This window comes from Bradysia coprophila, chromosome II (assembly GCF_014529535.1).
Source record: "Bradysia coprophila strain Holo2 chromosome II, BU_Bcop_v1, whole genome shotgun sequence".
NCBI lineage: Eukaryota > Metazoa > Arthropoda > Insecta > Diptera > Sciaridae > Bradysia > Bradysia coprophila.
This window is the reverse complement of record NC_050735.1, coordinates 604,984-628,589: the sequence shown is the minus strand read 5'-3', so window position 1 is coordinate 628,589 and position 23,606 is coordinate 604,984. Positions and strand designations below refer to the sequence as shown.

General features: G+C 31.9%; 1 protein-coding gene across 2 annotated transcripts in view; it reads left to right on the top strand.

The window, feature by feature from the left end:
• LOC119069777 (acetylcholine receptor subunit alpha-like 1) overlaps positions 1-2,419 on the top strand; it is a 125,150-nt gene extending 122,731 nt beyond the window's left edge. For both annotated transcript variants that reach the window (XM_037174034.1, XM_037173956.1), the window contains exon 12: positions 1,763-2,419. In XM_037174034.1, the coding sequence (XP_037029929.1) occupies positions 1,763-1,969 (207 nt within the window). In that variant the 3' untranslated portion in view covers positions 1,970-2,419. The remainder of the gene's footprint in view (positions 1-1,762) is intronic.
• The last annotated feature ends 21,187 nt before the right edge of the window (positions 2,420-23,606 follow it).

The following is a 23,606-nucleotide window of genomic DNA, read 5'->3' as shown; positions in this document are numbered from 1 at the left end:
CAAAGTAAAGGAGAAAGACCAAAGACAGTTGGGCTAGATAAACGCGACAATGACAACAGTGATACTGGCTAACACAAGAAGAGAAGAACCAAATTACAAACGCGAGTCCCGCAACATGATCAATGAAGAACGCATCCCGGCCATATATTAAATTAAATACCACTGACCCTAAAAGGCAAAATGACAAGAAAATCAGGAAAAATTTTGCAAACATTAGTCGTTGGTAAAAGTGAAGCGAAGAAGAAGAAGGGAGAACTGTCAACTAAACGGAGTCAATTTTTCCTTTGTATACTTGACAGCTGTCAAAGTTTCTATCGCCATCATTCTGCTTAGCTTTCCGTTTATTTTACAACAGTTTAAAGGGGGAGGATTTTTCATTGTCTGATCATATACGGAGAGCTCGGAGAGCTAAATGCGGCTAAACGGCTTCAGTGCGTGGAGGTCTTAATGATTGATTTCCACTTACAAAAAAAAGCAAAAAGCACGTTCTCTCACGGCTCTCATGCGGAGTACTTTTTGTTGATTGGAAACCATTGTTGTTTACAACAATGCGAAGTGTGAGTGGGTTTTCATTCTTTGTTTGTTTAATAGTAAAGTGATACGTAAACGGAGTGACTGAGTATCGTACTCAATAGACCCACTCTTTCGTTTTATACTTCTTGAGATGCTACTAGCCAAAGAACTATTAAAAAACACATTTCCAGAGTGCTCGACAAAACAACTTGACGAGAATTTCCTGTAACTTTGCGCTGTATTGTTACAAATTTATAATTGCACTGAATCTTTGGGTAATATAAATTCAAGTGTCCGACTAAAGTCGCCCAGAAGCACCCCTGAAATTAATACATAAACGAAAACTTTGCGTATGTACAAGTGAAACGAGAAACATTCCATGGCTAGATTAATCAGAGTGATATTTTTACATGCATAATAACTGTGTCGAGAAATGAGAATCAAGTAATTTGGGGTACAGCGACGACAAAGTTTCCAAATGAAATAAGATAAAAAGTTAGTCCACTGTTCATTATTATTATTTATGCCATTTATATCTGGCTGTTACACAACGCATTATGAGCTTAGCTGAAATAAAATATTAAAGAATCAAGAAAATTTATTTGTAATATTCAAAATGGACTTCTGTAATTACAATTAGGGGTATGATAGCTTATCCGGTGTTGGTCAAAGTTTTTTTTTATTTATTTCATTGAAATGAACAGCGGAAGGAGACAGAGTGGATAATTTTTCTTTTAATACTTTTACCGAACTTGTACAGAAAATGAAAAGATAAGGAAAACGAATGAGAATGTTGAATTATTGCTAACGAGGGAAGTACTTGGGAGTCCCATTTTGGTTTATGTCGTACTTATTCTGACACTAATTCTATTTAATTTGAACAACGTTCGATATAACCAACGCACTTTAAGCGAAAGTCCTACTAATGACAGCTGTCAAATAGAGAACTGTTACAGTGTCAAAAATTATTTGATACACTGTCCAGTTTCAGTACTCTTTTAAGAGTACCACTCATGCTTGAAGTGCGTTACTATCAATGAAAGTGTAAAACAGGTATGGTCTATTGTCCGCTCGGAGGACATAAAAATTTGATTTTCGTACTTAAACGCACTCATTTTCATATTATTTTATATACCTGTTCTAGATTTTCATTGCGTTACTATCTTGCTGTAGAAAACGAAGGAAATGCTTTAGAACATTGTCGATTACTCGCAAAACATTGACCATTTTCTTTATCCCCCTCCAACAGGTTGAAGAAGACTGGAAATATGTGGCCATGGTATTGGACCGTTTGTTCCTGTGGATATTTGCGTTTGCTTGTGTTTTTGGTTCGGCCATAATCATCTGCCAAGCACCGAGCTTATACGATACCACCCAACCCATAGACATTCTATATTCGAAAATTGCAAAGAAGAAAATCGAACTATTAAAAATGGGCAGCAGTGAGGATGTATAGCGTCCATTTGGGTTCGTAGCGTGGTTTTGGAAATTGATCCAAAACTCGCTACGGACCCTGTTCGAACATGTCGAACAAAATTGATAATAATGTCGAAATGAAATGCTAAACCGGTTTTAATGACGGAGAGGGAAAACAAAATTGTTTAAACGAAAGGAAAGAAAGAAGAAATACGAACACTGGAAAATGGAATGGAAATTCCGATGTGAGAAATGTGTATGCACCTCGGTGTGTATGCGTAACAAGAATTATGTGAATGCTGTAACTTTTACGTAAAACAATAAAACAAACAGAAATGAATACTGAAAATCGGTAAGTGAGAATTTTATTAGTAAGAATTAATTTTTCTTTAATTTATTTTATTTTGGGACTGTGAAGAGAGAAAAAAGAAAAAAATGTAAGAAAATTATCAGCTTGGTTGATATTTAAAATTTAAACAAAAAATAAAAATGAAAATTTAAAAACAGAATGTTTAGTGGCTATTTTTATAAATTCTATTCCTAAAAAATATAACAATTGACTTAAATAATAATAAAAAAAAAACATTTAAAATGTAAACAAACATTACAAGTGGTAAACATAAAACAGATAGATAAAAAAATTATTAAAATTTAAAATTAAATGGGTGAGAAAACAACAACAACAAAAATTGAAAAACAAATTAAAATAAAATGGAAATAAATTAAAACCCGAAAATATTACATTAGGTAAATATTATCATCATCAGATAAAAGCAAAAAACGAACAACAAAATGGTAAAATAATTGTGGTATAATATTGTCATATTGTAACGCAATAAATTGAAAAAGTTTGATATTTTTTAAATTTAAATAATTTATTTTAATTTTTTTTCGAAAATCCAAACACTCAATTCCGTTTATATACAATCCGAAAATGTACGGGGGAAATTAAAGTGTCAGCTTTTGTCCGGGCATCTAGATTTTATGAATCCTTGCAAAAGATTAATTTAAATAAACAAAAAAATGAAAACACGTTATGATCTAGAGCGGTTTTGATATGGACGAAAAACCGGAGTAATAAAATCAGTGCCTGTTTTTAGGAATTTAATTCTTAAAAATTCCTTAAAATTCTTTTAAAAAAAGTCTAAAAAATTTAGAAAATCAGGAATTTTTTTAAACAATTTTATTAAGACTTTAAGGACTTTTTAAGAATTAAGTTTATTTTCTCAAGTCACCGTCGGGAAGAGCAATTTTCATTCCATTTCTCAGAAAAATGTTGAATGCAACTCGGTAATAAATGATTTTTTAAGCACATAATGTGTAAATTGTCACACTCAGCCAGCGCTTCGAGTGGCTAGGTACAGAACTCCGGCCTTAAATAGTGCTCCGCTACAACCTCAGGCGTCTTCAACAGCTGAGTAAAAATTGATAGTGGGAAGAAAAGTCAGAGTGCAGCAGAGTGATGACAAGCAAATTGACCTTAAGCTCTCGTTTTCGTGTATATATTGACATCGGCTTCGCCTCGGACCAACAAAATACACACGAAAATTCTACTCTTCATCTTTTTTTGATGTGTAATTGTCACATTCGTTTAGCGAAAAGAAAAACATGTTAAACGAATTAAGGGACCAATACCATACACAAAGACAAATTTCCCTTTACCTTCACATCCATAAGCGAACAAGAAAAAACTCCAAATTGTTGGGCAAACAAAAACGTTTTATTTTCTGGTCCCTCACAAACCATGGAATTACCTTTCAATTGAGTTATTACATTGAACGACATCTCAAATGTCTCACTGTCATTTTTTTCAGAGAATGTCATTGTGAATTTGCAATGACACAATAAAATTCTCAGAAAAATTTGACAGTGAGACATTTGAGATGTCGTTCACTGTATAATCAAAAATCGTAAAGATTCGATAGAATTATGCTCCCAGTCATATCGAAATTCATAACTTTAAACGAGTTCCAAAGACGAGTGAACTGTTAATACTGAAAGCATATAAAGAAAGTTCACAATTTTTCGGCAAGACCCATTTAAGGAGAAAAACAAAAATGAAACTTTTCATCGATTTTCGTTCGGGCACTAGTGAGGCAACTGCAACATGGTGTATTTACACATTCCAGTTGAGCTTTCTATACAATACAAACAATTCTAAACAGGGAAAATAGGTTCAGGACTCGGGACAGGTCAAGTCAACCTGAATTTAAGTGGATTTACCTGAAAATTGAATTTTGACCTGACCTGAAGCCTGATTTCGGATTTCGGGTCCGACCTGCCAGGTTAACCTTATATTTTTGTCAAATTTGTCTAAAATTTTCCTAAAATTTCAGGTCAACATGAAGCCTGACTTGACCTGTTTGAGAAGTTCAGGTTCAGGTCAAGTCTGCTTCGAAGCAAAACCTGACCTGACCTGAAGTTTCAGGTCATACAATTTTCACTGTTTTCACAACACAAATTTTTGAGAAAATATTCAAAAAGTCGGAAAGTTTTGCGAGCATGCATGCAACCCTTGCCTTCGACACGGGTTACGACATTACATATTCAACAACAAAAAAATCACTTCCCTATGTTATGTAAATTACTATTCCATTTTACTATTCACATTGTCAGAACTTTTAAAGATCGTTCCTAAGGGTCCACTGGATCATAATTTTTGTTCTCACTTTTTTTCATAAGTATGAAGCAACGATTCAGAAAAACGGGATGCCCAGAAGAAAGCTGACACATTAATATTTTGGACAGCCCTAGTTATTACATGCAACAATTAAAATAGACAAATTACTCGTATACAGTAATACCGACAAAAAAAAAGAAAGAAAGAATCATTCGCACAACAATAACAAAAGAAAAATTATTATTAAAAAATAAATCTAGTTAAAAAAAGTGCATAAAAATTTCCGTATAATCGTTAATTAGTTAGGCGATAAATTAAAAAAATTCTATACGAATAATTAAAATTAATAGTAAAACAAAAATCACTTTTTTAATAAAAACCAAAAAACAAAAAACAAAAATTTTTATATGACAACAATAATTATTTTTAAATAAAACAACACACCTAATCACTTAAAAAAGAAAAAAATAATAAAAAGGAAGGGGAAAAAAAGAAAAAAAAATAATTAAAAAGATAAATAGTTTCGAGAATCCATGGAACAATACAGGAATTGAAATGGACACTAACGGAATGAAATCTTTGTTTTTTTTGTTACTAAACACATTTTTAACGTTAACATTAACCATCATATAACATTTATATATAGCTAGGAAGGCACAGGTTTGTAGTAAATATAAAAAAAACAACAAACAAACACTAAACAAAACCACACATTTACTATGTTCCATCACATTGCTACACCCATCACTCTGACAACATTATAAAAATTGATTTTATTGCGCCGATAAAACAATTAAGTGCCAAAGTTTATACAAGCAAGAAATCAACCGCAAGATCGTATATAGTTAATCATAATACTTTTATCTATCGTTTCGGTAAGCTTCTCTTAAACAATCTATATTAGAAAGGAAATTCTTCTTTTTTTTATCCTACCATCTAACATACAATTCCATCAAATAAATATAAAGTTGAAAAGGAGAGTTTTCTTTGAAACGTTTTAAGCTCGGTTTTAACTTTTTTTCTTTTTTAAACCATCGCATACCAAACAATATAGTTCTTTTACCAGTGTTGAGTCATCACTCAATTAGGATTAGGCGATTGTCGAATGTTGTTCGTGAGAAGTAAATCGAAACAAAAATTTCTTCGGCGAGTTTGTATGGAATTCGGGAAAATCGTTTCAATGAAAGTGCTCTCGTTTTAGCACAGTGAAGCACCTATTTTTTTAAATTATCAGCGCCGGACTGGCTACTGGTTAGTAGAACATAGGTGGACTAAGAGAGGCGCCAATCTAGGAAATTTGAAGAAAATTTTTGAAAGGAGCATCGGGCATAGTTGGCCTGCCCAGTATGGCCAGTACGGGCCTGAAATTAACCGGTTAAATGTTCTAGTAATCGTAAAACTTATTGAGCTATTTCTGGACATTAGTTAACTCAATCTTCCATACTTCATCATAATTATGGCACAAGTTCGGTCAAATGCCACCCACCATTCTGGATACCACAATCTGTGTTGCATACATTTGACTTACAATAATAAAAAAAGGTTTGAAATTTTCATACAAATAACATAATTATGACAGTTGGTATCCAAAGTCACTCTATTTCTTAAAACGTCAAACCAAAATTTTTGTGTAAAATGGTCAGAAAATCATTAAATTTTACTTACTGCGAAAGTTGGGATCATAAGTTAGTCTGTTCCATCTGTCAAAATGACGTTTAAAATCGCAAACAAAAATTTTTATTTGAAATAATGGTCAGAAAATCGTTAAATTTTACTTATTTCTATTCCACGTTTAACATTTACGAAAAATAAACGACTTTGTGACCATTTCACATAAAAATTTTGGTTTGACGTTTCAAACGTTACTTTAACAGATGGAATAGAGCAACTGTTGATATCAACTGTCACAATTATCATGTCACGGTCAAGCTCATTGCGACTGCTTGGTACGTTGTCAAATGAAAAAAAGTGTAGTTCATCACGGTTTCACGATGATAAATCGAGTTAAGGACTTTTTCGTCATTCTACGGTTCAAACACTAAATTTCTACGGAAACACTGTCATTGAGCTTTGTTCTTAGTGTCTCAATTCACGCGTATTAGACCTGGTGAGTCCCTGACATTTTGCTACAAATTTAAACTGAAGCGTCTTTTCATGAGGTTGGTTGTGGACTTACGTTTTTGTTCCTATATGGACATTGTCATCCACTGACCGTAATTATGTTGTTTGTGAGTATAGCACTGTGTTGTGAGTTGATAGGAATGGACAATAAATACTATTAGCTTACAACTCAACACTTTTTCCAATTTAATTGACACCATTCCAGTACATTCTCAAGTTCATACCACTTGAGTGTATGACGCTGACTTTTTAAATCTACCCCCGACAAGATCGAAATAATTTTTCCATTTTATTAAACATCGAAAGAACACTTTCCATTTGATGCGAAGTGAAAGAAAGAATATCGAAACCAATCTTTGTATTTCCTTTTCAAGCTTATACTGTCAATGATATAAATAAAATATCCTTCCTATCATACATAATACTGATAATGTTGTCTAGTGAAAGAAACTTTTTTTTTTCTTTCCCTTCTTCGTTTTGTTCATGTTTTATTTTGCGAAGAGTTAAGTTCCATTGAAGTGTTGACTGAAAATTAATTTTTCTGTAAGAGCAATTTTGTTCGCTGAAATAAAAAACGAGAAAAAATTTAAAGAGTTTTCCATTTCGCAAAACTCCGACTTCGAATTTGTGTTTTGTGTGTTTATTTTTACCTTCATTAATTTCATAAGCAACAATGTATATCCTTGTGTGTGTGTGCGCACCGGGACTCTTGGGATAGATGCAATCAGTGCCGCTAAGAAAACTTTTTTTTTTATGAATGGAATGGAATTAAAATTCAATAATTTTTTTCTTCGTTCCATTTCTGTTTTTCGCTTCAAACGTTTCAAACTCGAATGATTCTGGTAAATGTTTGCGAAATTATAAAACTTTTAGCAAATTCTAATTGAGTTGATATCTCTTGAGGAAAAGAAAGCTACTTGTTCGCTGAATGATTGATATTGATTAAATGTAAAGAAAATGTTTTCATCCGGAAATACCCTCGAAAGTACCGTCAATTTGAAGTACGTTGAGAGCTTGAAGAAAAATATTTAATTTGAAGAATTGCGATAAAAATGGTTTGTACGTTGAAATGTTTTCGAAACGAAAAATTGACCGACAATATCAGTCGTTGGTTTTACTTCGTGATTGTAAATATGTGCTAAGGATTTCCTTTTAGCTAACCGAAAAAATGGAAATTGATGGCCACGAAAACACATTAGCGTACCCAAGGGATATTTTCTTTTTCTTGTTCAAATCGCACAGACGCAAGCTAAATGATATACCAGCTCTTCATTATGTACCTATACCGGTCTTAGTTGTTCTCTCACGTAGCTAATTATGCTTTATAATAACTTCAATAAAATCTACTTTTACTTGTGAGCACTGTAGCGAGATGATTTCGCCGTATATGGAAGCCTCATTCAACCCTTAAACTACTATATATTCATCATTGCAATATACAGCTTCTGGTATACACATATAATGTTAGAGAAAGCAAACTTAGCCGTGCATTGAACATTCGAAATAAAGGTTTAAAACTTTGCGGAATACATAGACTTATATTACACAAGACGGCAGTATTTACGATTAAAGAAACTTTCGCAACATTGATAAGGTATATGACAAATATGCACTTCCGCAGCTTAGGTTGTAAGTTGTAATTAGTTACGAATGAACATTTTGATGGTATATATGCATGTTCACCACTTCCGTACAGTTGTATCATTTGAGCTGGAATACATCTAAGTTTTACTTCACCCGGTATATGGCAACTATACGAAACTTTATTGTTCGAATCCAATGAATCCAATTAGGTCGAATAACATAAGGCACACAATAAAATGTTGCTAAAATTGAATGCAAAGTTTTTCTTTATATGTAAGGCTTTGAACAGACAATGCATCGAACAGATTACATTACACAATATACGATGTGCAATGTGCATGATAGGTGACGTGAAAGTTGTGTGTTCTACGTGTTCTTAAAATTATGCGAATAATCCATCCAAACTGTCATTTGGTGTCGATAGCTAACGACACTCTCTGATATTCTCTTGATCATCCAAGCGTGATGGAGACCATATTTTGTGCAGAATGACTTTCCATTCGTTCTTAATACATTTGCTGTGTGATATCTATGGCATGTATTTCATGCTTCGACGTCTTATTTTAAATGTTAATCCGTTATGTAGTGGTAGGGTTCACTAGTGGAACGAAAGACATTTCTTCGTTCCTGAAAGAAAACTTCCGACTTTCAGCTTTAATTTGGTAAACTCATGTGTCCCTTATAGCATCAATATTACCTCGAGTTAAAATTCATCTCTTATCTCTTCTACGAAAATTTCAAACGGATGTAGATGGCGCTAGAGGTCACTTTTGTCACTTTTTTAAAGTCACTATTAGGATAATTTGGAATCATCAAACGAATGGTATGGTTCAAAGGTGACAGTTGGGATCAAAAGTCGGTCTATGCCATCTGTCAAAAGTGACATTTAAAACGTCAAACAGAAATGTTTATGTGAAATTGTCAGAGAATCGTGTTACTTTTAAGGGAAACATTGGTTTGTGGATGTCCACTTGGAGAAACCTTTGCAAATGTGTAAATTTATGTGTTTTGCAAAGGTTTCTCCAAGTGGGTTTAGTTATCGACCACAAACCAATTTTCCCCTTAAAAGTAACACATTTTTGCATGCTTTAATGGTTTTACTTTTTCAAAAAAAGATTTTGGTTCAGAGAAATCATCGAAAAACGAATATTTTTGCGCACAAATGTAGGCTAGAAAATTGCAAAGGGGTGAGCGCTCTTAATTCCATTCCACTAATAACATTTACGAAAAACAAACGACTTTGTGACCATTTCACTTTTTTTTTTTGAACGTCACTTTGACAGATGAAATAGACCGACTTTTGATCCCAACTCTCACAATGCCCGATCTTATACAAAAATACACGGAAATACATGTAGTAAGCCCTACACTAAAGATGCGTTGGTTGGCGATTTTGAAAACCCATGCTCACCTGAATTACTGCCCTGTGAAAATTCCTTACAAGATTTTGTTGATTTAAACCAGGGTCGCTACACCGTATATGTTAGCAGATGATGAAATGATCTGACATTTACTTTCATTTTATATAGAATTCGCTAGACTTGTACATGCAAAAGGGTATGACTTCCTTCGTAGAGGTTTGTCATTTCCTTGGCTGTCGCCACGACCTGATGAGATTTCTGAACAGCATGTAAAACATTTTTGTCAATGACCATAATATTCGTAGAATCTGCAAGCTAAGCGCATATAGTTCGCCCGGTTGGCGGGTTATACCGAAAGATCGGACAGCCTGCTCAACTCTAATATGTATATCATACGAAATAACTCATAAAAATGCTTTAAAAATATTACATCCATCTTCTATTACATACAGAATGTAAGAGAAATCTTCGCTTGCTCACCAAAAAAAAAAACACGAACCATAAATTAAGCGAAAAAAGGGAACATAAAATGCTTTCTATTTCAAGTAAAAATTCTACAAAGCACAATATTACAGCCTATATTCACATAAAGGCTCCCGCACACACACAATTCACATAATAATAAATATGTAGAAAACCGACCAGAAACTATATTATATGCACATTGTACCGAAACCATCCAGAAGCCATATAATACAATAAATTATGTAAAGTGGTATAACTGAGCTTGACATGTGCCACATATCAAAATATCCCTTTAAGATTGTGTGTCCCAGAAGGTTGGGAATTTTCTTTTTTTTCTCGTTTTTTTTTCGCCCATACCCATTCAGAATGAATTCATCTTCTCTGTGGCGGGATCGGGATAGAGGGATTATTGACAGAAAATGATTATGTAATATAAAGGATTCAGTTTAGTTCAACGAACAATAATAGATTTGTATATGTGGGAATATAGAATTTATTTGTCACATGCGATACACAACATCTATGGCTGAAGAGAGGAAGGATGAACGATGAAAAGAAAGAACAGTTTTCGATTTCCTCTTCGTTTATACATTTTGTACAATAAATCACGTCGTCAGCTTTACTATATCATTCTCGAGAAGTCAGACGTCTTCTTGGATTATCCCAAAAATTACAAAATGTAACCGTAATTCCGTGGCATCAACTGTGACCGTAACGAATTAAAAGCAAATCCAAGGAGAGATGAAGCTCGATACAAGGTGGATGAAGATTTTCGAAAACTAAAAATAAATCTACCATCAACTTCACCACTAACCCGGACATGTTTCTTCATATTTCTTACGGTTTTTTTTTAATCATGGCACCACGTGACGCAAGTTCTGACACACTCTTGACTTTTACTCATCCTATTTGCCTCTACGACACTTAAACTATTTTATTCGTTATCCAATCCATTCAACTAGCCATCACAGTGTGTCATCTGCCATCGGTATTTCTTTTTGCGTGTCGAAGCTGTAAGCATCAACACCACAGATAGCAATTCCTTTGTAAATGATTCAAAGGACTTGCGTCACACTTCGACTGTAAGTGGTTTTTGGGTGATTTTAAGTACAGAATATTATCAGAACAGTCACATCTGGAACATACTTAATCTTCAGCACTGTGTCGTTAGTTATTTGGATGTTTGAGTAAAAGACAACCATCAAATATAAATTTCTGGACAGATTTGTCGAGAAATGCATAAATAAGAATGTGCTGAAAATGGATAGTCTCTAGATGGTAATGCATGTTGTGCCAGACTGTAACAAAATCACATTGTCCTAAATTTAAAACGAAAATCCAAATAAATGATCTGTGTGTGTGTCAGCTAGTGCTGCAACTAAAGTTTGATTGAACAACTGCATACCAAATTTAAAATTATACACAAGCGACGACGACAGCATGGCAGTAAACCTAAATTTATTTTTGAATTTTTCATGGGATTGAAGGAGATTCTTTCGATGGTATTTGTCCAATCAAATCGAATTGCATTTTTGATGCAATGAAAATATCAGACAGGCCCGGAATGGGCAAATGCCGAGTGCGCTTATAGCCAACGGACCTTTTGGTGCCGTTTTAATTTAATTTTTTTGAGTGTTTTTTCACTTAATGTCCAAGTACACCTTTAGGCAGCCAGTCAGGCCCTGATATCAAAGAATCCATTTCTCAAAGGAAGAATGATATGCCTACAATTTTGTAGCAAGTTACAATAGGAAAATGACCAAGTTATGATCCCTCGCAATCACCGCATGAAAAGACGCCCCATACACTCAGCGTGAACGAAATAACAATCTCTGCGAACAAAATGATTTACTTACCAAGTAAAACTGCCCGGGACTCATAAAAACTTCATTTTGTTCATGTTAGCAGCATTCCATAAAAAATACATAGCAGTAAGCCGCCCATTCATTGACACCCTAAATCACTAAACCGTTTTTTTATTGGTTGATCATAGCCCATCAAAATCGCATCGTCAGCATTGTTAAACAATTTAAATTTAAATTAAAAGTAGAAAAGTTAATAAAACCACACAACAACAACAAAAACAAACTAATTCTTTGCTCACGAAAAATGAAATAAACGACTGTTTTATAACGCCCATAAAAAGCACTGAGGTTCCCCCCAAACAGCCATATTTTCTACGTTCCATTCGAACACAATTGAACCGAAATTTTCAACAAAATGAATGATAAAATGCACAGAGCACACAATATCATTACAACACTCCCATGCCATTTTACGAGGCAAAATGACATAAAAATTAACCAAAAAAAAGAGAAGAAAAAAAAACTAAAAAAAAACATTATTTCGGTCGAGATTATATAGGACAATCAAATAATGAAAATAAAAGCGTCAGGCAATGCTCTCACTGGTTGTGCCACTAGATTAAATTATATAGAACGTTATATAATTCTATTTAAACAAAAAAAAAACCGAAAAGGAATAAAAATAAAATTCAAAAAACTAAAAACAAAAACAAAAAACCAACACGAAACCAAATTAATGCCGTAACAAGTATACATTTCATTATGCAGTTTTTAATTGATTTATTACACGCTCTTTTCAGGGAAATGAAATTAACTGGAAAAACGTCTTTTCTTCAGCAGTACACACCGACTAGGGCATATATACCTATAATATCTGTTGATTGTGACTAAGTGGTGTATGCAATTTCGTTGTGAAAAAGAGTTGCTTGTTTTTCGCATAATTAGATAGCATGAAAACTGAAAGCAGTCGGACAAATAAATCAAATTTTTTTCACTCCGAATGTAACACTTGGAACTGCGAGCAGATAGCCGCAATTTTTTGCCAGTTTCATTGTTACGAATTATCTGCCATATTCCCGCTGTTAAAATCTTGGCACTCTTGTTAGATATAGTTTTAACCAGGACCGAACTGGCTCTATGGGTAGTCAGTCGATGCCCGAAGAGACCTTCGATTTTTGTATGAAAAAAACAACCTTTCATCATTTAATGCCCAGGTAACTAGTCCGGCTCTGCTTTTAATAAACAGATTAAAGGAAGAGAACGTTTTTCTTCTGCATAATCCATATTAAATATCATGGTACAGCACGTTAAGTTATTTACTCGCTGAAGAGGATCAACATAGTTATTGTCAAGAGATTCTAACGAATCTCATCAGGTAAAATTATTTCGTTTCAATACGTATAGCTCATACCCTCTCAACTTCATTTTCCTTTGTTCCGCAACGATGATGCAACTTCTCTCCATATATATATTTAATACAATTTCGAGCTTATCAAACGTCTCAACGAAATTGAAACAAGAAAATAATTAATTCAATGGAAACATTGCATGCTGAAAGGCAGTGTGGCGTATACACATAACTATCATCCACTTGAGAAATGACAAAACAGTAAAACGTTTTTCGAAATAATATCCACTCGTGACAAGAGAAATTGCAGTGGTGTATGATCATCCCGGCATCGTCACGTGTTGCTTTTATTGATATTATGTTGGTAGTTTCATATTACTTTTTTTTTTTAATAAATTGTTTCTCTTCTGCATTATTCTGTGCTTATTCAGCAACAAAAGGAGAAGTTTTCGTTTGATGGAAATGAAATTGCATTAACACTCAAGTCACAATCATGTATGTGAAGTGTGTATATTGTATATACTCCAGTACATTCCTATAACAGTCAAAAGCAATGGACCCTCTGCAAATCTGTAGCCTACATTTGGGCGGAAAGACATTCGTTTTTCGATGATTTCTTTGAACCGAAATCTTTTTTTAAGCAAAATTTTGTTACTTTTAAAGGAAATATTGGTTTGTGTGTGATAACTTATCCCAAAAAGAAGAAGGAAGGCTGTGTAAATTTATGAAATCTGCACAGATTTCTCCAAGCGAGGTTAAGTTTTGACTCACAAACCAAAAAAGTAACACAATTTGCGTGCTATGTTGCTTCAGAGAAATCATAAAAAAAAACGAATATTTTCCCGCCTAAATGTAGGCTACTTGCTCTTCAATTTAACTCATCAATTAAATTGTAAGTCTCGGCATCTGGTCAAGTTGACTTGAGACAGATCTGACCTGAAACCTGTCAATTAATTTAGTAGTCAGGTAAAATCAGGTGAGACTACAGGCTTATCTGAAAATTGTATGACAATGTAAGGAATGACCGGGAAGCTTTTTTTGTAAAAACAGAAAGATGCAACAGAAAAGTTCAGGTTATTCAATATATGTTTCGGGTCAGATGTGGTCAACCTGGTACAAGTCGCAAGTTTAGGAGTAATTAAAAAAAATCCAAGTTTTCCCAAATTTCGAAAAAAAATCGGTAAATGCTGGAAAATCTAGTGAAATGTGGAAAAATTTCTAAAAATATGAGCAAAAATTTCCCCAAAAAATGCCTTGCTTGAACTGCATGCTAACCAATGCTATTGGTTTTCTTTTCGATCCGTATAAAGGCACCTATGTACGCACTAATAAAGTAAAATAAAACAAGAAACTAAAATAAATTTAATTGAAAAAACGGGTGGTATTAATTAAGGCTATTGTATAACCGAATTTGTATTGTTCAAGAGATAAATTTGATAAACTTTGATAAACCATCTTCGTTACATTTCCAAATAAATTTTCCTTTTTATTTTCCAAATTCAACCACACATTCGAAATGAAAGAACTGAATATAACAACATAGTAAAATGAATTTCTTTTTACACCCACTTTTACCCACGTTTTACATTCTAGAATTGCATGTTTAGTATGTGCATACCGCATACTGCACAACCACTTTAACTTTAACTGGAACGGGGAGAAAAAAGCGAAACGGTAAAATCACACATTTTCTTATAATAAAGTTCCATCTAAATCCTGCTTTTCTTGTTCAATTAATTCCGAAATAAACATTCGCTCCTTTCATTTTATTGTACACTTTCGCATTAATTACCAACCATTTTTCTTTATTAGTTTAAAGTTTTTAGCTTAAAGTGCATTGGACACGTATGGTCAATTTATTTCACTTGTGGCGTCCAATTTGTTTCTCAGTGAATCGTGCTTAGTTGGCACACTTTAAATTTTATATGAAATTAAAAATTAAAACGTTCGCCGCTTTCTGTTTGATTTAAATTACGGCTATATGGCAATGCAATCTGAGATAATTGTTTTTATAAATATTATTTAAACGATTGAGTGTGAGATGCATCTATTTTGACTTCAGATGGCGAATGGGATTTTGTACAAAAAAAAAAGGGGAAAGAATAAATGTCGGTCATTGGTAATTATTCGGAATGAGGTGAATTCTAAAAGTTTTCGATTTTTATTTAGTGCTGACATCCCAACCATTGGACTAAAACGTGATAGACTAAGACGAGTTCAAACAAACGAGTTTAAACGAAAATTGTTCTTACCATTCGGTTTTTTTCTTCGATTCATGATTTGTACAATAAAGTGAAATAATATTTAAGCGCAAGCCTTTCACAGAACAAAGGTTATTTCAGAGTCAGGTCCGATTTGTTTTTTAAAACTATAAATATCATGGCTGCACGTAAATCTAGGCGGTCGTGACGCAAGTTTTCCACTTTTCACAAATTTCCCTTGATTTAAAGGAAATTAAAAGAAATTTAAGGAGAAATCGTGAAATGATATTTCCTTCAATAATAATGGGCCTCCCATTCAGAATATTGAAATTTATGTAAATATTTTTAGTCTTTTTCCATTATTTTTTATCCATCAGACATCACAGTGTATAGTCGAACACATTAAATGATAACAATAGAGAAGATTAAAGAAAAGTAGAAGAAGAAGAAGATACAGAGGAAGAAAAAAAAACTTTGACTTAAATGATAGCAAAGTGCTCGAAGTTAACATGACGAGTGAATTGATTTTTTATTTAATGTACAGTAAACTAGTCAAGACATTTACATTATTTAAAAAAAAAAAACAAACAAACAAAATAGGTTGTTTATATTTAACATAAATCAAGGCGTGAGATAATTGTGTACATATTAAACAGTAATTTAAAGAAAAAGAAGATGAAGAAGAGGAAAATGGAGAACATAATATTAAAATCAATTAACTCGTCACTTTTCCATAAATGAATATAATTATATTTTTAGAATACTTAAAGAAAAGGGAGAAGAAAAATAAAAAATACTTTAAACAAAACACATTAAGAATTACATATAGATTGTAGAAAATTTAGCCAATTTAGCTTTCAAATTTGAACACGTAACAACAAGAACAACAGAGTCAAACACTATTAAAAAAAATAAAAAAAAGCAAACAACGAAAGAGTTTACATAAAATGGAATTTATTAATGAATTAAAGAACCCATGAATTTAGTCTCGCATGTACTTTTGATTTTTCAGATTCAAACTAATTTCACATCCGTGTGGTAATGAAACCACAAAAAAAATATTAAAATTGTAATTTAAAACACAAATTAACTGACACAGTCTAACAAAAATGAAATAAGAATAAACATTTAATTAAAACAAAATGAAGAAGAGGAAGAAGAAATTAAAAAAAAAACTAAATGTAAGATTTTGAACATTAATTATGGCATGACCCTGATTTCAAATCGAGTGTCTTCCAATCACAGGCCATTTATGTGTTATGGCCTAAAACTTAACTAGTTTCTTTGGTTTTGTTTTTAAGAGAAAAAAATATGAATTTGACGCTTTGGATAAAACATATAAATTTTCCTGTATCGGGATGAGTGAACGGAAAGTATGTCTATGATTCGAATTAGAAGAATTTTTTTCTTGGTTCTGTTTATTGAAGAAAATTGTTGTATGTGTTTAATGGTTGGTAAATAATTTATTTAAAAAAAAAAAATCAATTCTGAATGGAAAAGAATAAATTCTTCCTTGCCCATGCGATAATCCATCACGTTCGGTATGTATTAACCAAAGTCGATAAACCAATAGCTGAGTTGAATTTAATTTTGTGTATCCATCTTCTTGGAAGCAATGTAAAAAAAAATCGTCAAATAACAGATGAAGAAACTGATTTAACAAAAAATAAATAAAATCATTTTGACAAACGAAGGAGAATCTAATGTGAGACTTTAAAAATATAAAATAAAAAAAAAAATTAAATAAAAAATCGAAAGCGAAAAAATTTAAACAAAAAAACAACAAAAAACAAAACCCAATGCCATAATAAAAGTGTTAAAAGAAAATGCAATTTTATGTCATTGTGCGCAAGTATATATTTTTCATTTGTATACTTAATTTAATCGCTATAAAAAGTCGTAAAAAATAACGTAAAAAAATCAATAAAAAAAAAACTATTCTAGAGACTCAATTAATTTCCTTAAATAACGTACATTTATATTTATTAGACGGTTTCAAATAATATAACTGTATCATCTAAATGGCAAAAAAGTATTAATTAAAAGAAAATGTAATGAAAAACACGTATAAATTGAAATAACACTAAAACTTAATTTAAGTGTAGTAAAAAAGAGAAAAAATACGAACGATAAAAATTCAAACAAAAAAAAACAAAATATTGAACTTTATTACAAAAACACTTAAGGAAAAACTCATTTTATGGATAATTAATTGTCTTCTCAAAAGAAAAATGAGCAAATGGTTGTGATTTAAATTTATTTTGTTTTTTCTGTTTAGTTATATTATCCTAGCGAAAATATTTTTGTTTGTTTTTTGTGTCCAACACTCTTTTTTTACAGTCAATTTTTCTATCCACTCCCTAATGATTCAAATGAATTTACACTAAAAAAAATATTTGAGAGAAAAAAAAAGCCAGTGAAAAGCTTTACGTTCGTAAAACAATTTTGTTAATTAAATGTCGAGTTTTCATAAAATTAATTGGAAATTTTGTAATATATGATTGGTTTTTATTTGTTCGGAGAGGCAGGAGGTGTGTTTTAATTAAAAATGTTTACGATATATTTTCAAACAATTTTCTGAAAAACACAAAAATTAGTTTCAATTCTACCACTAACTTTGTTGAACATAATTAGTGTTCAACTTTCGGTATCGTAAATAAATACAGTTGCGGTGAATAACAATTTCTTTGCAAAATTGAGTAGACTTCATATTATCAATAAATGGATATTGAAGCAGTTTTCTCAGAATTTAATTCATTCTCAAAGCTTCGAAATCATTGATGTAAACGAAACTAATTAGTAGCAAGTAGCAGTTGTTGGCATCTACCAACAACGAATTCTAAGTCGTTACCAGACAGGTGATGACTTTAATTATACAGCCTAACAGTAAGACGTACTCACTTTAAGAGTATCACTAGAGACGACGTTTTTAGCTTCATTAGTACGAATCAACAGTAAGATGAAAGCTTCCAATGCCAAAAGCTGAGATGCTGAGGCTGTTGTTATAGGTTGTTATGGCTGTTTTTATAGGCGATTTAAATTTTGGATGACTGACGTGTGTCGTTACCCCAGTTGCTATAAAAACTGTTGTGATGTAAACGTTGCAATGTTAACGTTGCAATGTAAACGTTGCAATGTAAACGTTGCAATGTAAACGTTGCAATGTAAACGTTGCAATGTTAACGTTGCAATGTAAACGTTGCAATGTAAACGTTGCAATGTAAACGTTGCAATGTAAACGTTGCAATGCAAACGTTGCAATGCAAACGTTCCGATGTAAACGTTACAATGTAAACGTTACAATGTAAACAGTGCAGTTGCATAATGATGTTGCTCTACAAAAGCTATTTGTAAAAAGAAAAAGTCCCGGTTGTGTGTATGGTCACTTGACCTAAAATTGTCATTTTTATTATGAAGTTAAAACATAAACGAGTGGACGAGTATTTAAACAGATATTTTCCTGACGCATGCTAAAAGGTTGCTTTTGGCGAATGAGAGTCTTCCAGCATAAGCCGGAGACGAGTTTTGGAATCGAACGTTTTTTCTGAACGATGTTGGAAATATTTCAACCCTAGTTAGGAAATCATATTTACCCCATTCAGTTGGAAAAACAATGAGAATTCGCACTTTACCAGCAAGCATATTAGAGTATCCAAATGACTTTAATTCGTTACATTTTTTTGTACAGTTGATTGTCCTTCATATTCTTTTAAAAGCGTGAATTCTACTCAATTTGACCGATTCTTGCAACTTCCAGACGATTTTACATTGAAATTTAATCGAACTGAATTGAGGAAAAGAATTTTTTATAAAGCGAGTTAAACGAGGATATATAGAACAAGCAGCGCTTTAATTGTTGCTATAGAACCATATATGTTCACTTTTCATTATTTTGTTAGCAGACACCTCTCATTATAAGACATTTGCCTTCGAATAATTTGTTTGAATTAAAAATTTATTTTCGTTAAAGATGCCAAATTATGATTGTGATGAAAAATAAAATAAATTGAAAGTAAATGAAAAAAAAATTAGTTAATTTACGTCATCGACACATTATATATTCGTGAATGACTTAAAAAAATAAAAATCAAATTATTAGTTAATATTCAACCTTATTAAGCAAAAAAAAAACTTAAATTTAAATGAAAGTGTAAATAATATTTGTTATTTAATTTTTATCTAATCGTACTTTAAAATAATATAATTAAAAAAACCAAAAAAAAATCCATAAAAGTTGAAATAAAAACAAAATTTTGTAAAAACAAATAAAAATATTTAAATTGAAACATTTTATGAATTTTATTCTCGAAGAAAATTTTGTTAAAGTAATTTGCAATGCAAAACCAATTTAAATGACACACAAAAAGAAGCAATTCTACAAATTCAAAGTTAATTATTAAATCAACAAATAATGACATATACCAAACGGATAATCAGTGATTCAAATTACAAAACCACACTCAATTATAAATGATCTTTTCCGACAATTAATTGATCGATTGATTTTTGATAAGTTTATCCATTTTTGTATAAATATAAATTGGCAGCTGAACAAAACGGCCTAATCCGGATGTTGTTTCTGTAACATTTTCTTTGAATTAAATTTTTTTTGAACAAAAAATATCTTTGAATGCAGGTATACATAATAGAACTCGACAATCCTCTCTATATTTTCCAGATTTTGTTCAAAATTTTCATAATTTCACATTATCGTTGAACTCAATCGTTTTCCAACAAAAAAGAAGAAGAAAATACTGAACGTAATAATTAAAATATTTAAGCAATTTTGCACGAAATCACACAGAACTGTAGAACAATTCAACTGACATTAATAACAAAAAAAAACTCACTTGAATTCCTTAAAAAGATTTTTTTTTTAAATAACAAAAAAAAAATAAAGAAAAAAAACTCAACACACGAAAACTCATATACGATATTAGACTTGTAGAAAATTGTACAAAAACACATTAGAGATTAAACTTTAGCAATCACATTTTTTACTAAACAAAAAAATAAAAAATAAAAAAGGGCAGTTGCAATTACTCTATAAAAAGAATGAAGATATAACAATCTGTCATTATTTGTTCGAGGAACGATTAATTGAAAATTAACGTCCTGTAACGACCGACTTTTTTTTGTATAAAAAGAAAGAATAAAAAACAAACTTTGAAATCCTAAAAAGTCATAAAAGAAAAAATGAAGTTGTAAATACAATTTTTGTTTTTGATTTAAAATTTCTTATTTTAACTGACGTAAAAAAGGCGAACAACAAACTACATAAAACTATTAATTATAAATTTACAAAAGAAAAAAAAAAGAAAAAATTATTAATTAACGATTATTATTAAAAAAAATTAAAAAAAACCTATAAATAAACAATTTATGTCAATAATTACTACATTATTGTCATAATGGCAAATAAATTCACTGGATAACACCATAATAAAGTAAAAAAGAAAAAAGAGAAAAAAAAACATAAATAAAAACTAAAACGAAAATATAATATGATATATTATGATCATTTATATATATTTAACCATAAAACTAACATAAACAAAAAATAATAATAAAAAAAAATGAAAAACATTGATTGTATAATAACAAATTATAATATATATAAATAAATGTTACGCGTTATTAATAAATTATATAAAATTTTATTCAGCCTGTTTTCTATCATAACATCTATCCCTGATCCACAAACTTTGGGCTCGATGCTGGCACAATTTTACGAAATTTGCGATTCAGTAACTTTCAAAGTTTCAAAGTCCGGTGAAGAGTCTAAGAGTCTAAGAGTCAAAGTCTAATCGCAAAAAACGAATTTAAAAAAAAACACCAAGAAAAATCGACAAAGTGTAAAAAAGACCCCATATCCTATTACGAAAGGTAACGGAAAGGCGTCTTGTTCAGCCTATTGAAGTAATTGTCAAAATTAGTTGTAAGAAAACCGAGTCTGGCAACACTGTAGTCAAGGCTAGATTGTAGGCTAGATAAGTTTTTTTGCAACTACTTTTGCCACTATCTCAGATCTTTAGCAAAAATCCTGAATTAGTTGTATAAAGACGCATTTAGTCTATAATCTAGCCTTGACTGCAGCATTTTCAGACTCCGCTTTTTTACAACTACTGTCAGAACTACTTCAGGTGGACATCTCGTTCGATCCTAGGGAATTTATCCTTTCACGAAATGTAACGGAAAGGCATTATGTTCAATCTTAGGGAATCCATCCTTATAATTTATAGCCTTTATTATCCATTAATGAATATGCGCCCCAATCAACATATATGTTAGCAAGCCTTTATGATTTTTCGTCTGGTGCTGATTATATCTGCGCCTAAAATTAGACTTCAGATACGTATCTGTACACATAATTCATTGTGAATGGGTTACGCCGTTCATGTTACTCTTACATTGTACATTCCGTTGAGGAAACCAAAAACCTCAACTGCCCCGATTATGAAGCTTGGGTACGCTTAGGAACGTTACTTTCATGCTACGTATTGAAGGAAAATCCTATGTAGAATTGGCCCTCACCGGGATTGAACCCGTATTTTACTCGTTGAAAAGCATACATTTGGGCGTTTTGTAAATACTAAATTTTAGTTTACTTTTGATGATATCTTTCCACCAGAATTCATTTTCTAAAATGTACGACCGCAATAACGACCACAAATGTATTAGCTTTCAAAAGAAAATCCATTTGGTTGTAGCAGTTTATCCAGCTCTTAGAAAACTGATGAAAAGATATCATCCAAAATTAAATACGAGCCATGCAAATGAAAGCTACAATTTTAGCTAAGTACCGATACCTCTTAATAACTAACATAGATCTCATGGTGGTGCATCAACAAATTAATTATCTTGAGAGTTTAAATCAAGTTCTTTAAATTTCAAAAGAGCTGGTTCAACATAACCACCCACTCACCTTTAAAATTCGACTCTAAGTCGTAGAATGGTACTTGGTAATTTGTTTCAAATCTTTTCTTTGTCTTCCAATAAGAAACGGACAAAAACTATATTACAGCCGAGAAAAGTATTTTTTCAACAATCAATTATTTTAATCTGAATGCCTCGCAAGATTAAAACATAAAAAGATAACCAGAAATAGTGTCATTTCAAGGATATTGTATTCACTAATATCGAAAATTTATTGCAAACGAGGATGGACTGGACATGTATAATATTAATTAACTAATGTCATTCGATTTATGTTTAGGAAGTTGAACTAAAGTGGTTTGAAGTATTTTCTAGGAAACAGTTGTATGTTAGGTAGTTAGGTACGAAGATTTGACGCCGTAAGTACAGTCGAAATTCAAAATGAAAAGTGCGTAATACTTTCTAACGCAGCGAGAGTATTTTGCTTCAGTTCCTCAAATGGTAACGATGGTAGGATAGCCCAAGCTCATATATCAGCCGTCACTAATCGGAGAAGATTCAAATCAATGTGAAAGATGAAAGAGACACAGTCACTTTCGACAATTAGGATCGATCGGCTTAGTCATACCTGACCTGCAATAGTAGGTTTCAAACCATGACCTTATGAGAGGTTGATACACACTCAGGCTGTAGATCTATCTAGCTTTAAATAGGTATATTTTAGGCTAATTCTAAAGACTGTAAATATACTACGATGGAATCTATTACTTCTCTTGTTCAATCTAATTTCATAGTTCTTCATACAAAAATCGTTCAATTCATTTGCTTTAGTGTGCATTGACCAATAAATGAGACACAAAACATAGCTCGTCGAGGAATTAACATTACGATCGCTTGTTGTCATTGTCTGTAACAGATGATTAGCCGTTCATAAAACGCACTGCTGACTGATTATCCCTTATGGGTGAGAATACCTAATTTAATCTCGAACCGATTGGAGACATTTCTAACTATCAACATTCATGTTTCTGCACACGACATTTTCAAATATCAATGCAACATCAATAAAAGATAAGAAGACATTCTTCGCAGTCATAGTACATTACTATACAAGTGAAGTAATTTGATATCTCGTATCGGGCTGAAACCCTCGGATACTTTTACTCATCGTGATACGAGATATCAAATTATTTCACGTGTAAAGTATGGCGTTTTACTTTACGAGCGAGGGAAAGGGTCTTCACTAGTGAGGGAAAGGCCACATAACCTCACTAGTAAAGTAAAGTAATATTACTA